Source organism: Theropithecus gelada, chromosome 6 (assembly GCF_003255815.1).
Source record: "Theropithecus gelada isolate Dixy chromosome 6, Tgel_1.0, whole genome shotgun sequence".
NCBI lineage: Eukaryota > Metazoa > Chordata > Mammalia > Primates > Cercopithecidae > Theropithecus > Theropithecus gelada.
The window spans coordinates 165,843,432-165,858,196 of record NC_037673.1 but is presented as its reverse complement, the minus strand read 5'-3'; the positions used below and the strand labels follow the sequence as shown (position 1 = coordinate 165,858,196).

Genomic DNA, 14,765 nt, shown 5'->3' with positions numbered 1-14,765 from the left:
GTCACAGTGATAGATAAGACAGGCAAAATCCCTAGCACTGCCAGTGTAATGGCTCACGCCTATAATCCCAACATCATGGGAGGCAGGTGGATCATTTGAGGTCAGGAGTTTGAGACCAGCCTGGCCAACATGGTGAAACCCCGTCTCTACTAAAAACACGAAAATTAGCTGAGTCTGGTGGGGTACACCTATAGTCCCAGCTACTCGGGGGGGCTGAGGCAGGAGAATCGCTTGAACCTGGGAGGCAGAGGTTTCAGTCAGCCGAGATTGCACCTCTGCACTCCAGCCTGGGCGACAGAGCAAGACGCCAGCAAAAAAAAAAAAAAAAAAAAAAAGTCCCCAGCACTTTACTTGTATCAGTCCATTTAATCTTCATAGTAACCTCAAGTTATTAGTCTTCCTGTAACATACAAGAAACTCAAAGAGATGTTAAGGAACTTACTCATAGCCACATAGTAAGTGGCAGAAAGCAAATTCAAACCCAGAGTGGAGTCCAGAGTCCCTGCTTCCTCACCAGGCCATTGCTGGCATCACACTCTATTATACATACTGGACTTGTTTATATCCTGTCTTTCCCTCCAGCCTCGGTAAGGATGGAGACTGAGTCTATCTTGTTGACCACTGAATTCCCAGCACCTGGCCCACAGTAGAAGTGCAATCGATATTTATTGAACTTTTAAGAAACGCTCACTGGACTGAAGGGATGTGAATGAACACAAAGGGCAGCTATGTCCCTTCTTCTGGCTATATTCTTTCTTGCATTTCTCAAGATTGCTTCAAGAGACGCTGACCCAGCTTAGCTGCCAATTTTGATTGCAGCCATCAAGTGCCGTGTGACCCTTTGAGATGGATTCGTACCTCATCTGGGGCCCTGCCATCTGCTGACATGTTTGAAAACACAAGCTTCAGCCAACACCAAGTGTTAATAGAGTTTGGACAAGTGACTGTATAAGAGGAACAAAAGCAATAATGGAGAAAGAATGTAATTGCCCGAAGCTCACTTCTCCAGTCCCTGAGCTGGGTTTTGGAGAGTCTCCACTCCAGGGGGAAACAGAACTAGCCGGCAGGTCCACTTTGGATTCAAGTGAAATGCGCTCACTGAAACGCGCAAGCAGAGGAAGTCTCTGGACAGGTGTTGACAGCCTGAGCACTGAGGCAGCATCCTGACACTGCATCCACAGGGCGACTGCAATGACCCAGCAGAAGCCTCTGGCAGCCACCCCAGAGCTCAAACCCGGGCGCTAGTCAGCAGCGAATGAGGCTGAAGAATTATAGCCAGAGGGAACCTAGAAGGAGGAGGTGTTCCTCCACCCACCAGGAGAGAGCAGAGGAATCACAAGAACAGCTAACCTCTGCCAAACACTTACCGCGTACCAGACACTATTCCAAGGGCTTTACGCACAGTCACCCATTTAATCGTGAATCTGCAGTTCTTGGGGTGTGTATGATTATTATTGTCTCTGTTTTACAGGTGAGGAAACTGAGGTAGTGCAAGATCAAGTAAACATCCTGGGGTGAACACAGCAAAGAAGGGGCCAAGTGAGGATTTCACCCCAGACAGGCTGGCTCCAGAGCACACGCTCTCAGCCATGCACCACACTCACATCGCCTCTCATGAGTGGAGATGCATTTGGCCCCGGCACTGTGCCAGGTGCTTCAGGCCTCTTGCTGGACCATGATATCAACTTTATGGGCTGCATATTGTAGTGGTCAGTTTTTAACGAGTCAATGACATGCCCAGTCAACAAGAGGAAACTTAGGATTCCAATGAATTCTGTAAAACAGTGATTCTCAACTGGGAGTGAATTTGCCCCACTGGAAGAGACATTTGTTGATGTCTGGAGATATTTTTGCTTGTCCCAACCTCGGGGAGGGGAGTCGGGGGTGTCAGTGCTACTAGCCTCTAGTGACTAGAGGCCAGAGATGCTGCTAAACATCCTACAGTGCACAGGACAGCCCCATAGCAAAGACTTTCCTGGCCCACAGTGTCAATAGTGCCAAGGTTGACAAATCCTGCTCTGAAACATCATGCTGGATTTCACTCTCTCCATTCTAGTACTCCTATAGGCACATTCACACTCACATTCTCACACACTCCCGGACTCACACATGCACACACACACTACAGAGCTGGAAGAAAATTTATGGTGAAATCAACCAAATCAGCCCTCCAGCCCCAAATGCAGAGAGTATCTGGCGCTCTGCAGGATCCTGCAGGTCAGAAAAGTGGGGTGAGAGGGGGTGACTCCTGCTCTCCTGAGCTTCCGTGAAATCTAGTTGAAGAGACAAAATAAACACACAAGAAACAAAGAGCTGTCTTCAGAAGTGAACGGCTAAACTGCAAGTCACAGCAGCTGTGGGCTCTCAGAGGGAAAAAGAGGCCCCACTAAGGAAGTGAGACTGGAGGGAGAGGGAGGGGCAGAGACTGGCAAGGGGAAGAACTGGACTGAGAGCCCCCAAGGAGGTGGGGAGAGGTTGTGACAGCAGGGAAAAGAGGGGGCAACCAGCTTGATGTGCGAGGGATGGATGGCAGGGCCATCTGAATGGAGTCCCAGGGAGACCTGGTGAGCTTAGAACAGCGACCATCTGCAGGGGTCCACCGTTTGGAGACGAGTTCAAGAGTACTCTATTGCTGTGCTAGGATGCTCTCACAGGACCTCGCCTCCTGACAGGGAAAGGGATGGGGTGGGAAGATAAAGGCAAGATGGGGCAACTCAGTCCATCTGAATCCTGTAAGGTCACCAGAAAATTTTAAAACCTCCAGCCCCTACCCTTTACCCATGCCCTTCCCCCTCCACTCATCCACCCAGCCATTCATCCAACCATCCATCCACTCACCCACTACCCACCCATCCGTCTAATCAACAACTATCCATCCACCTATGAATCCACCTCTTCATCCATCTAATCAACAACCACTGGGCACCAGCTCTGTGCTGAAGAAGAAGAACAGACGTGGCCCTGCCATCATGGAGCTTACATTCTAGAGGTGCCCAGATCATTCAACGCAAGGCTGCAAGGAAGTATGAAGGGAATGACAGCAGCTGTAGTAACTTGAAGCAAAGGGTGGACTGCCCCCAACCCATCCAATGGGGACATCAGTACTAATAATGGTGCTCTCCGCTGCCTCATACAGAAAGAGAGGTTATGACTGAACAGTAAGCTTCCTGAACTATTGTATTCACCTCTGGGCCCAAATACCCAGCTAAGGACCATCAGTCAGCGCAGGCTTATTGAACTTAATTCATCTGAACAGACTATAAGAATTGTTTTCTGACTCTTGACAAGCTTCAAGAATTCATACCATGGGCAGAACGCTTTGGCTATGTCTATTGTATTTGTTTATTAAATAGTTACAGAGTAAAATGAGTACGTTTTACCAGGGACCTTAACTGGCTTCCATGAATGACTTTTGGTGACACTGCAATGCAGAACTGCCCATGTGCATATTTTTGTGGGAAGAAGGGCTTCTAGCTGCCACAGGATTCTCAAGGGGATGTAGGCTACAATAATGATTAGTTTCTCTGACCTCCCACATTCCTGCTATTGCATTGATGCTGAATAGACTCAAAGTTAACCCTCCATACAGCTCTGCTCTCCAACAATGTACCAGCTAGTGGGGAAGATGACATACAGTTGACTAACTAAAAGACAAAGTGAAAAGGGGCAACTTCCATAAAATAGAGGGGGTGAGGTATGATAGAACTGCCTGGAACAGGCTGCATTTCAGCGAGACCTCAAAGATCTATGCCTCAGTTTCCTCACCTGCGAAATAAGGACAGAAGTTATTTTTCTTAGAGTGTCTGTGAGGGCTAAACATGATAACACAAGGGCTTTGTAAATGTACCATGTACTATGGTACTGGTACCAAAACAGACATATAGACCAATGGAACAGAACAGAGACCTCAGAAATAACACCACACATCTACAACCATCTGATCTTCGACAAACCTGACAAAAAGAAGCAATGGAATACAGTGGAATGGTGCTGGGAAAACTGGTCAACCATATGTGGAAAACTGAAACTGGACCCCTTCCTTATATCTTATACAAAAATTAACTCAAGATGGATTACAAACTTAAATGTAAAATCCCAAACCATAAAAACCCTAGAAGAGGCTGGGCGCGGTGGCTCATGCCTGTAATACCAGCACTTTGGGAGGCCAAGGCGGGCGGATCATGAGGTCAGGAGATCGAAACCATCCTGGCTAACACAGTGAAACCCCATCTCCACTAAAAATACAAAAAATTAGCCAGACATGGTGGTGGGCGCCTATAGTCCCAGCTACTCGGGAGGTTGACGCAGGAGAATGGCGTGAACCCAGGAGGCGGAGCTTGCAGTGAGCCGAGATTGCGCCACTGCACTCCAGCCTGGGCAGTAGAGTGAGACTCTACTCTAAAAAAATATAAATAAATATCTCAAAAAAATAAATAAATAAAAATAAAAAACCCTAGAAGAAAACTTAGGCAATACCAATTAGGACATAGGCATGGGCAAAGACTTCATGATGAAAACACCAAAAGCAATTGCAGCAAAAGCCAAAATTAACAAATGGGATCTAATTAAACTAAACACCTTCTGCACAGCAAAAGAAACTATCATCAGAGTCAACAGGCAACCTACAGAATGGGAGAAAATTTTTGCAATCTACTCATCTGACAAAGGTCTAATATCCAGAATCTATAAGAAACTGAAACAAATTTACAAGAAACAAACAACCCCATCAAAAAGTGGACAGAGGATATGAACAGACATTTCTCAAAAGAAGACATTTATGTGGCCAACAAACGTGAAAAAATGCTCAGCACCACTGATCATCAGAGAAATGCACAATGAGATATCCATCTCATGCCAGTCAGAATGGCGATTACTAAAAAGTCCAGAAACTATAGATGCTGGTGAGGCTGTGGAGAAATAAGAATGCTTTTACACTGTTGGTGGGAATGTGAATTAGTTCAACCATTGTGGAAAACAATTCCTCAAGGATCTAGAACCAGAAATACCATTTGACCCAGCAGTCTCATTACTAGGTATATACCCAAAGGAATAGAAATCATTCTACTATAAAGACACATGCACACGTATGTTTATTGCAGCACTATTTACAATAGCAAACACTTGGAACCAACCCAAATGCCCATCAATGATAGGCTGGATAAAGAAAATGTCGTACATATATACCATGGAATACTATGCAGCCATAAAAAGGAATGAGATCATGTCCTTTGCAGGGATAGGGATAAAGCTAGAAGCCATCATCCTCAGCAAACTAACACAGGAACAGAAAACCAAACACTGCATGTTCTCACTCATAACTGGGAGTTGAACAATGAGAACATATGGCCACAGGGAAAGAAACATCACACACCAGGGCCTGTCGGGGGGAGGGTAGGGGGGTGTGAGGGGGGGAGAGCATTAGGACAAACAGCTAATGCATACGTGGCTTAAAACCCAGATGATGGGTTGATAGGTGCAGCAAACCACCATGGCACATGTATACCTATGTAACAAACCTGCATGTTCTGCACTTGTATCCTGGAACTGTCAGTAAAATTTAAAAAAAAAAATGTACCATGCTACAAAATGTGAGGCAATGGTATGATTTATGCCAACGTCGATGACTACTTAGATCAAGGTTTTCACTAGGGAAGACCTCGATGCAGTTCTCATTCTTCTAGCTATTCAGACCAGAAACCTTGGAGTCACCACTGGCTCCTCTCTCCTTCTCATACCCACATCCATTCCAAGAAGAAAACCCCATTTGCTTGACCTACAACACATACATCCCGAATCTAAGCACATCTCACCGTCTCCACTGTTCCCTCCTGCTCCAAGCCACCGCCATCTCTTGCCTGAGTTATCACTGTTGCTGCCTAACTGGTCCCCCTGCTACCACATTTAATTCCTCCTGATTAATTCATCATAAAACTACTATGCTCAATCCTTTTGAAACATAAGACAGGTCGTTCTACAATTCTACTTCAAACCCTGCAATGTCCCCCTCCCTCATTCAGAGTAAAAGCCTCACAATACCTACAAAGTACTGCTCCCTATGACCTCTCTCAGAGAATCCATTTCCTACTGCTCTGTGCGTTGCTTACTCTAGTGCAGCCACACTGGCCTCCCACACATCAGAGAGGCTTCCTCCTTTTTACATTGGCTATCCGTTCTACTTGGAAGGGTCCTTCCCTGACTGCTACCACCAGGGAAGCCAGCAGCAAAAACCCACTTTCCAGGAAACCCCTCAAGGTTCAGCTGACACTGGGATGGCCCTGCTGCTGCAGCCCACCATGTCAGTCAGGGTGTCACTAGGCCTGGCATTGCACCATTTAATTCAACCAAACAAATGCCTATTGCCCCACTCAGACCCTGTGCTGTGACAATGTGCACATCAGACTGTCCACCTATGTCTCCATCCATCATCTTAGCTTAAGCTGTGATCCAAGGGGCCATGTGCTGTCAAGGGAACTCAGTGCCCTAGAGCAGGGGTCCCCAACTCCCCAGGCCACATACCGGTACCAGTTGGTGGCCTGTTAGGAACAGGGCTGCACAGCAGGAGGTGAGCAGCAGGCAATCCAGCATTGGCCTGAGCTCCGCCTCCTGTCAGGTCAGCAGGGGCATTAGATTCTCACAGGAGCAGGAACCCTATTGTGAACTGCGCATGCGAGGGTTCTAGGTTGTATGCTCCTTATGAGAATCTAATGCCTCACGATCTGAAGTGGAACAGTTTCATCCCAAAACCATCCCTCCCACCCCGCCCCACCTCCTTATCAGTCTGTGGAAAAATTGTCTTCCACCAAACCAGCCCCTGGTGCTGAAACGTCTGCAGACCACTGCCCTAGAGTGATGAACGGAGAAGGCTCTGGGAAGTGCCCACGTTAGCGGTCATACTTTCTCCAGCCTCAGTTTCTGCCACCATGACTTTAAACCAAAGCAGAAGCTGACCCGGTGGGGGGCAGGGAGACAAGGAATGACTTTCTCCAAGGAGAACTAACAACAGAGTAAGACTTAAGCAGCCCGCAAACTCAGCCTGTTTTTCAGTTCACACCTATTAAGGGAAGGGGGAAGAAAGGAGAAAGTGCCTATTAAAGGGAACATTTGTGGTGTCTCTATCCAGACTCCTCTGGAGTTGCGTGGTGATAAGCACTATCATTCCCCATTTGCAGAACGTATGCTGCAGAGCACAGACTGCGGCACCCATGTGTAATTGACTATTAGATTAAAGGCCTGTAAGCTTTAAAAAAAAAAAAAAAAAAAAAAAAAAAACAAATCCAAAGGTCCAGAAATTAGCAAAGCAGTATGGTGACTACATTTCCTCTCTCAACAGACAGCAGCAATAGGATGCTGATCTCAGGAGGAAGCAGAGCTTAGAAAACACAATCTGTCTTCAAGGCTCATTCAAATGCAAACATTATGGTTAGGGGCAAGATGTCCACAGACTAATGAGGTGCCCATATAACTACGGATTAGGACAGTCTCCTTATATGAACTCAAACAGCCAGCCCAGCAGGCACTCCTAAACAGCCTCAAGTTGCTGAAGCATCTGAAAGTAGGAAGCCCCGGCACCTAAGAATTGGTGGTAGGAAGGAATTAGATGTCTAATCCGTGTATTTTTGTTTCACCAGACTAATTTCTGGAGACCAGTCCAAAGGTGCAGTCAGCCACTGTAGCAAAGATGCATGTATTAATATCCCTCCAAGTACTGGCTTTGGAATTCTTTTCCCCATTGCGCCTGAGAGGCCTTCTCACATCATCTAATTCAAGACCATTCCTAATATTCTCACTCATATTACAATAGCACATATCACAATTTGTAATTATATGGTTACTGATTTATTCATGAAGTTCTCTTTCATCTTCCCTACTAGACTATAGGCCCCAGAAGGATAGGGGCCATATTGGCCTAATTCTAGTAATCTCAGTGACTAGCATAATGCCTGGCACACAGACCCAACAAGTATTTAAGAAGTTCACAAAGAATGAATGAGTGAACAAATGGACAAGTTAATGAGTGAATGATGCTCTCTTTTCAACTGTTGCTTTTGGCAATAAAAGCAGGATAATTGGTCCCTCTGTAGTGAAGTTCTGCCCTGGGTGTGTTTGGAATGCAGGTTCCACTCAAAGAATCAGTCCCCACCCATGGTTCCTGCTAGATGAGTAGCAAGCCACGTGACCCCACCTCATAGTCACAGAGAATTAGACCTGCCAGGGGCAGCATCTTCTCCAGAGTGAGGCCCATTCTTAGGCTGGCAATGACCTCTGATTTGGGTGGTCTTTCTTACAAAGGGAAACCAAGCTGCCACTCCCTTCTACTGGGACTTTGAACAAATAAACACACAGAAGATTAAGTGGATGCTTGACTTGCAAGGTTGTGCAGAGAGGGGTGGGTTGCATCCTGGGGTCACCACTGTGGTGTTAGAGTATCAGCTATGAAGAGCAATACAATCAAAGGGAGGTGGTGGGGAGAGAAAGGAGACCAGAGCCGGCATGCTCAGAGAAGCTGAGAAGCCATGAGAGGAGAGGCAGAGGATTCCAGGGTTGCCTCAGTTCAAGCCCTTTCCGAGGCCTGGCTCCTCCTGTTTCCTGGATTTCCATGTGATTCTTCTGACCCTAAAATACACCACTTCCCCCTGCTTTCCCACAGATACATACCACACACATTTTCCTTGAACTGGTTTGACTAGATTTTGTTCCCTGCAACAAAAATCCATGCTGCAAATGACGCCAGCACACATTGCCCACTCCAAGTCTGTCAGTGTGCATGGATCAGCTCTGTCCAGGGTACTGGGCTATGACAGCATCACCCACATCCCTGGACCACGGGCTGGTCATGGATTCCTCCATATTCCCCAACCAAGATGTGAAAAAGATCCCTTCTCTGCTTCTGCAGAGCCTGTTATGGTTTGAATTGTGCCCACCCCCTCCAAAAAAAAAAGAGACATTGGAGTCCCAACTCCCAGTACCTCAGAATATGATCTTATTTGGAGACAGAGTCTTTACAGAGGTAATCACATTTAACTGAAGTCACTAGGGTGGGCCCTAATCTGACTGGATGTCTTTTTTAAAAGGAGAAATGTGGAGACAGACACGCACACAATGAGAATACCACGTGAAGATGGAGGCAGAGATCAACGCGATGCTTCTGCAAGCCAAGGAATGCTGAGGATTGCCAGCAAACCACTGGCAGCTGGGGGAGAGACCTGGAACAGATTCTCCCTCACCGCCCTCAGAAGGAACCAACAAATATTCCTCAACACCACACATTGGTGTAAAACCATAGCTAGAGAGAAGCTGCATACAGAACAGGTTTCTGATCAAAACGTGATCAAAATATGCCACTTCCATAGGGCATATTATTTTGAGCTGGATGCACATAAGAATCAACAGGTACAGAAAGAAGCTTTCCTGGATATTTATTTATCTGAAGAAACTCCTAAGAAATAAGGACTGCCATAAATCCCCTCTCCCAGGAAAGTTTTATGACCATGAAGAAGACAAAGTTGGCTCCAAGATGGACCTGCACAAATAATCCTTTATCTTCCATTAGATTCCCCATATATTTCCCTTCCCACAGTTTGCTGCCCTTGGAAGCCTAAAACCCTCCTTTGTCTTGCTACTTCTCTAAACCTTTATTGTACTTTTGCTAAGATGCTGTATAAGCTCAAGTTCAAACCAACCCTTTGAGTACTCCATATGTAAGCAGGATGTACATGCTAATAAACTTGTTTGTTTTCTCTTGTTCATCAGTCTTTTGTTAGTCTAATTTACAGAAAACCCAAGATGCAGTAGCAGAAAGAAGTTTTTCCCTCGCCTACAAGAATAGCTAGAGTCCCACACAAATCTGTCTGGGAGGCTCAGCTTCAGGGTAAACAACTCTTTTCTACCCTCACCCTTTGTCTCAGGACTCCTGCCTTGAAGCCCTCTTTATAGTCCCAAAATACCATGCCAGAAGCCACAGATTATTTGTCACAAACTTATGTCCCCACCAAAATTCTTATGCTGAAGTCCCAGTATCAGCATCTCAGAATGTACTCCTATTTGGAGGTAAGTGCATATTCAGAGATAAAGGGGTGATTAAGTTAAAATGAGTCCTTTAGGGTGGGATGCTAATCCAATATGACTGGTGTCCTCATGACAGGAGGAAGAAGCAGCAAGGGTGTGCCTGCACAGAAAGCAATGAAGAGGCAGCAAGACAGCCATCTGCAAACCATGGAGACAGGCCACAAGACAAGCCAACACTGCTGGTACTTTGATCTTGGACTTCCAGCCTCGAGAACTGTGAGAAAATACATTTCTGTTGTTTAAACCACCCAGTCTGTGGTATTTTGCTATGGCAGTCCTAGCAAACTAACACATCATCCTCAATATTCTTCCTCCTCTCCTTAGTTATGAAGAGAACTCCTAATTTTTAGCTGGGTACATGGCTGCCTACATTACAGACTACATTTTCTAGCTTCCCTTGCAGCTATAGTCAGTCATGTGATTACATTTTAGCCAATAGGAGGTAAGAAGAAATGTCAAGTGTGCCTTCAGGTAAATGTCTTTAAACGGAAAAGTCATGACCTTCTTTTTCCTGCATCCTTTTTGCTGGCTGGAAGGTGGACCTGATAACCGAAGCTTAAGCAGCCTGTGTGGCTCAGAAGGCAGAAGTCACATGCCAAGGATACAGTGTGAGATACAGAATGAGCCACCTTACCACCTCTTCACAGACCATTTCTGAGCTTTCTATGCAAGACATAAATAAACTTGCAGTTTAGTTAGGCCACAATTTTGCAAGTTTACTGTCACCCTTAGTCACACTTAACCCTAACTGATACTGTTAGTTTCTCTTTCTACCTCCTCCTTTTCTACCCTTTCCTCTCTCCTGAAAGGAGAAAGCTCTCTTCACTGACAAGAGCCTCAGGCAGAGTGGATTAACCTAGTAAAAGTTAACAGGAAATGTTGATTATAAGTGACCTCCTGCTAGATTAACCAGGCAGAAAGTAGACAGGTAAAACTGTTACCCATTTTCCTTCTATTCTAAGTCCAATCCCCACTCCTGTCCTAATTAACTATTTAACTTCTTCCAGATGACACTGCTCAAAACCTCCAGTGCTCACTGAAGGAAATCCAAACTTCGAAGCTTGGCACTCAGAGCCCTTCACAATCTAGCCATAATCTACCTCTGCAATTTTTTTTAACACTAAAAGCAATACTAAAACCAAAGCAGAATACTTATTGTTTGACCCACACACTGCAGGGATGCCAGCTCCCTGCCTTTACCCATGATGTTTCCCTTCTAGATGCTTTTCTGGTGCCATGACCTAGGGTCTGAAGACAATTGAATTTAAGGCCCAGCTTCATTGCTTCCAAGTGATGTTAACTTGGTTACTGCATCTGTAAAGTGGGAATAATACACTGCCTCACATGCGGGTTCTGAAGTCAGACACAGACTGCATGACATTTGGTCTTGCAAACCATGAAACACTACAGTCTCATAAGGCATGACTGTCCTGAATCTGGCATTAGGGTGCATCTTGGTGCTGGTGTCTCTTGGTTCTGAAGCTGCTAGGTAAGCCCCTTGACCTCAATCTCTAATTCTCATTGAGCCAGCACACTACTAAATGCTTTCCATGCATAACCCCATTCAATCCTTACAAGAGTCTCATGAAACCTGCATTATTATTAACATTCCCACTTTATAGATGAGGAAACAGACCCTGATTTCAACTCAGTTCTGACTTCCCAGTCTAAGCCTCTAGCCTTCCACATAACTCCTCAAGGGCAGAAGCTGTATCCTTCCTTACTTTGTAACTGCCCGTTGAGGATATGAATTATTATTTGTTCTCTGGATGGGAACCATTCATATCAAAATGCCCCCCACCCCATGCCCGGTGCCCAGTAATTGAGTGGATAACTACTGATCTCTCCAGGGCAGTGTTTCCCGAACAGCGGCCCGGGGACCCCCTGCATCGAATCCCTCTGGGCGCTTGGGTCTTCCAATGCCTCACCTGCTAAATCTTTGTTTCTGAGATGGTGTCTGGTATCTGCCTGTGTAGGAAGCTCCAGAGTGACTTTTTAATTGATATTGAAGTTTGAAAACCACAGTGAGTCCATGAAGATTGCACCACGGATGCCACTCAGAGAGAGTAGCAGCACCTGAGGCCTCCCTTCCCCCAGCCACCACTTCCGCCCCTGAGCTCCAGGCAGAGGCCTCTGGGAGTTTAGATGGCTGAGGCTGACAAAGCTAGCTTCTGGGTTACCCTCAGACCACCTGACGGGAGCCTTTTTCCCCAGAGGCTCTTAGGGGCTGAGTAGAGAACCCCACCGTCCAGCCCCATCCCCCAAGCTTGAGCTGCCCTCTGGATGCCCTGCCAAATCGGGAGTCACCTGACCCAGAAGGAACAGACAGGGGAAGCAGGCAGATGGGTGTCGCTTTGGAGGGGGTGGAAGTATGCATGGTGGGCAGGCCAAGGCTGAGCCTGAGGAGAGTGGAGCTCCCTCTATAAGGCCAAGTCTCCCATGCGGCGAGTTGGGGCACTCCTGGGGACGATGAGTCTGGCGAGAAGAGCTGAGTCGTCAAGCTCAAGTCTTGACCCTATCTCAGAAATGCCTCAGGTTCCCTCGGCAGGCGAGAGGCGAGGGCTGTGCTTAGCGCGCGGGGTGGGGTCCCGCCGTCCTCTCCCCGAGCCTCGGCTTTTCAGCCCCGGGGCGCCGCCGCAGGCTGCGCCCTCTGACCTGCAGGCGGCGCGCCCTGCCCACCCCGCGCGGCCAGCCCCGCAGCATCCTCCTGCTCGCGGCTCTCCCGCCACCTGTCCCGCTCCCTGCCGCGCCCTGGCACCCGCACCTACCCACGCCGTGCCGCTCCTTGTCAGCTTTACGCCAGGGGGCCATGACTGAGCCGGGGCCTCGCCTCCTCCCGCAGGGAAGCTGGCAGGGGGTAGCTGGGCGCCGCTGGGCCCCACTTCCTTCCTCTTTTCAAACTCCTCTCAGGGCCCGCCCTCTCCTCCCTCCCCGGGGCTCCCCGCTCCCTCCTCCCTCCCGTTGGGCAGGGGCACACTAGAAAGCTGGTGCCCCGTAGGCTGGGACACGCCACCCCACCCCACTTCACGCAAAGCTTGGGGACCACTCCCACCTTGTCTCCTCCCCAGGCGAGGGGGCAGAGGCCAGTCCCCACCTGGGGCTCCCCAGACCGCCACCGCAAGTGCAGAGAGTTTTCTGATTGCCCTGCCTAGGGGACTGAACAAACCATTTCCTTAACTCCCCTCAGCGTGAGCTTTGGTGTCAGATCTGGGTTCGAATCCAGACGGGGACAAATGAATTCATTTTTCTAAGCTTCAGTTTTCTCATCTGTGAAATGGGATACTAGTACCTACTTCATATGATTATTCTAAGGGTTAGAGAGGCAATGTACACAGCAGGTGACATGGAGGTGGATCGTTTACAGCCGCCTTTTTTTTTTTTTTTTTTTTTTTGAGACGGAGTTTCTCTCTTGCTGCCCAGTCTGGAGTGCAAACACGATCCCGGCTCACCGCGACCTCCGCCTCCCGAGTTCAAGTGACTCTCCTGTCTCAGCCTCCCGAGTAGCTGGGATTACAGGCATGCACCACCACGCCCGGCTAACTTTGCATTTTCAGTAGAAATGGGGTTTCTCCATGTTGGTCAGGCTGGTCTCGAACTCCCGACCTCAGGTGATCTGCCAGCCTCAGACTCCCAAAGTGCTGGGATTACAGGCATGAGCCACCGCGCCTGACCCATTTACAGCTTTTTATCGTTTTGGTGCCACAAACCCGTTGGAAAATCTGGTATAAGCTCTAGAAGTTTTATTCTGAAAATACGTAAATACACTATTTACCAACATCACTGCAAGGTGAAGGGTGCTGTCACAGCCAGCAATAGTGGGCCCCAGGAAAAGAGCCCTAGAGTTAGGCTAATGGAGACATTTCCTCGAAAAATCTCATTTTTTGCTCTGGGAACAGATTCTGTCCAGAAAAAAAATCATGTCTGATCCACAGTGATAAGGCTGAATTTAAGTTTTGCTGAGTTTTCTTTCTTTATTCATGACTCTCATTACCCCTTTCTGCTTTACACTGAGAGTCATTAAGATACATAGGCAGTATCACAGCTGAACTGGAGTGACAAAAAATTATTTCGTTTTATCTGCAGTTATTTTCTTTTCTGTTTTCTAGCAGCGTAAGTTAGGTAATAATGTCTTGTACAGACAGCAGTGGCATTAGGGTTCCCCCAGATGACCAGAATAGGAGATTATATATACACATACATATATATACATACATACATAAATGCATACATACATATATATTATACATATACATATATACGTGTGTGTGTGTGTGTATATATATATGAGAGAGAGAGAGAGAGATTGGGGATTGGCTAATACAATTGTGAGGCTGTCAGGAAGAGCAGTTTGGAAATTCACAGGCAGGAGCTATCCTCAGGAGGAATTTCTTCTTTTTCAAGGAACCTCAGTTCTATTCATAAGGTTTGTCAACTAATTGGATCACACCAACCCAATTTATTGAGGATAATCTCCCTTAATTGAATTTGATGGATGATAGAAGATGTTAATCACATCTACAAAGTACTTCACAGCAACACCTGTGAAGATTGTGAAGCTTGGTGTTTGATTGCATAACTGGGCCACAGCCTTGCCAATCTGACTCACAAAACTAGCTAACACAACAGCATTACAAATTGGGGCTATACAATAGAGGTTGGCAAACATTTTCTGTAAAGGCACAGATAGTCAATATTTTAGT

General features: G+C 46.9%; 1 protein-coding gene across 1 annotated transcript in view; it reads right to left on the bottom strand.

Annotated features, from left to right (window-relative positions):
- DOCK2 (dedicator of cytokinesis 2) overlaps positions 1-12,950 on the bottom strand; it is a 435,458-nt gene extending 422,508 nt beyond the window's left edge. The window contains exon 1 of the mRNA XM_025388691.1: positions 12,834-12,950. Coding sequence (XP_025244476.1) covers positions 12,834-12,876 — 43 coding nt within the window. The 5' untranslated portion in view covers positions 12,877-12,950. The remainder of the gene's footprint in view (positions 1-12,833) is intronic.
- Between the last annotated feature and the right edge of the window lie 1,815 nt (positions 12,951-14,765).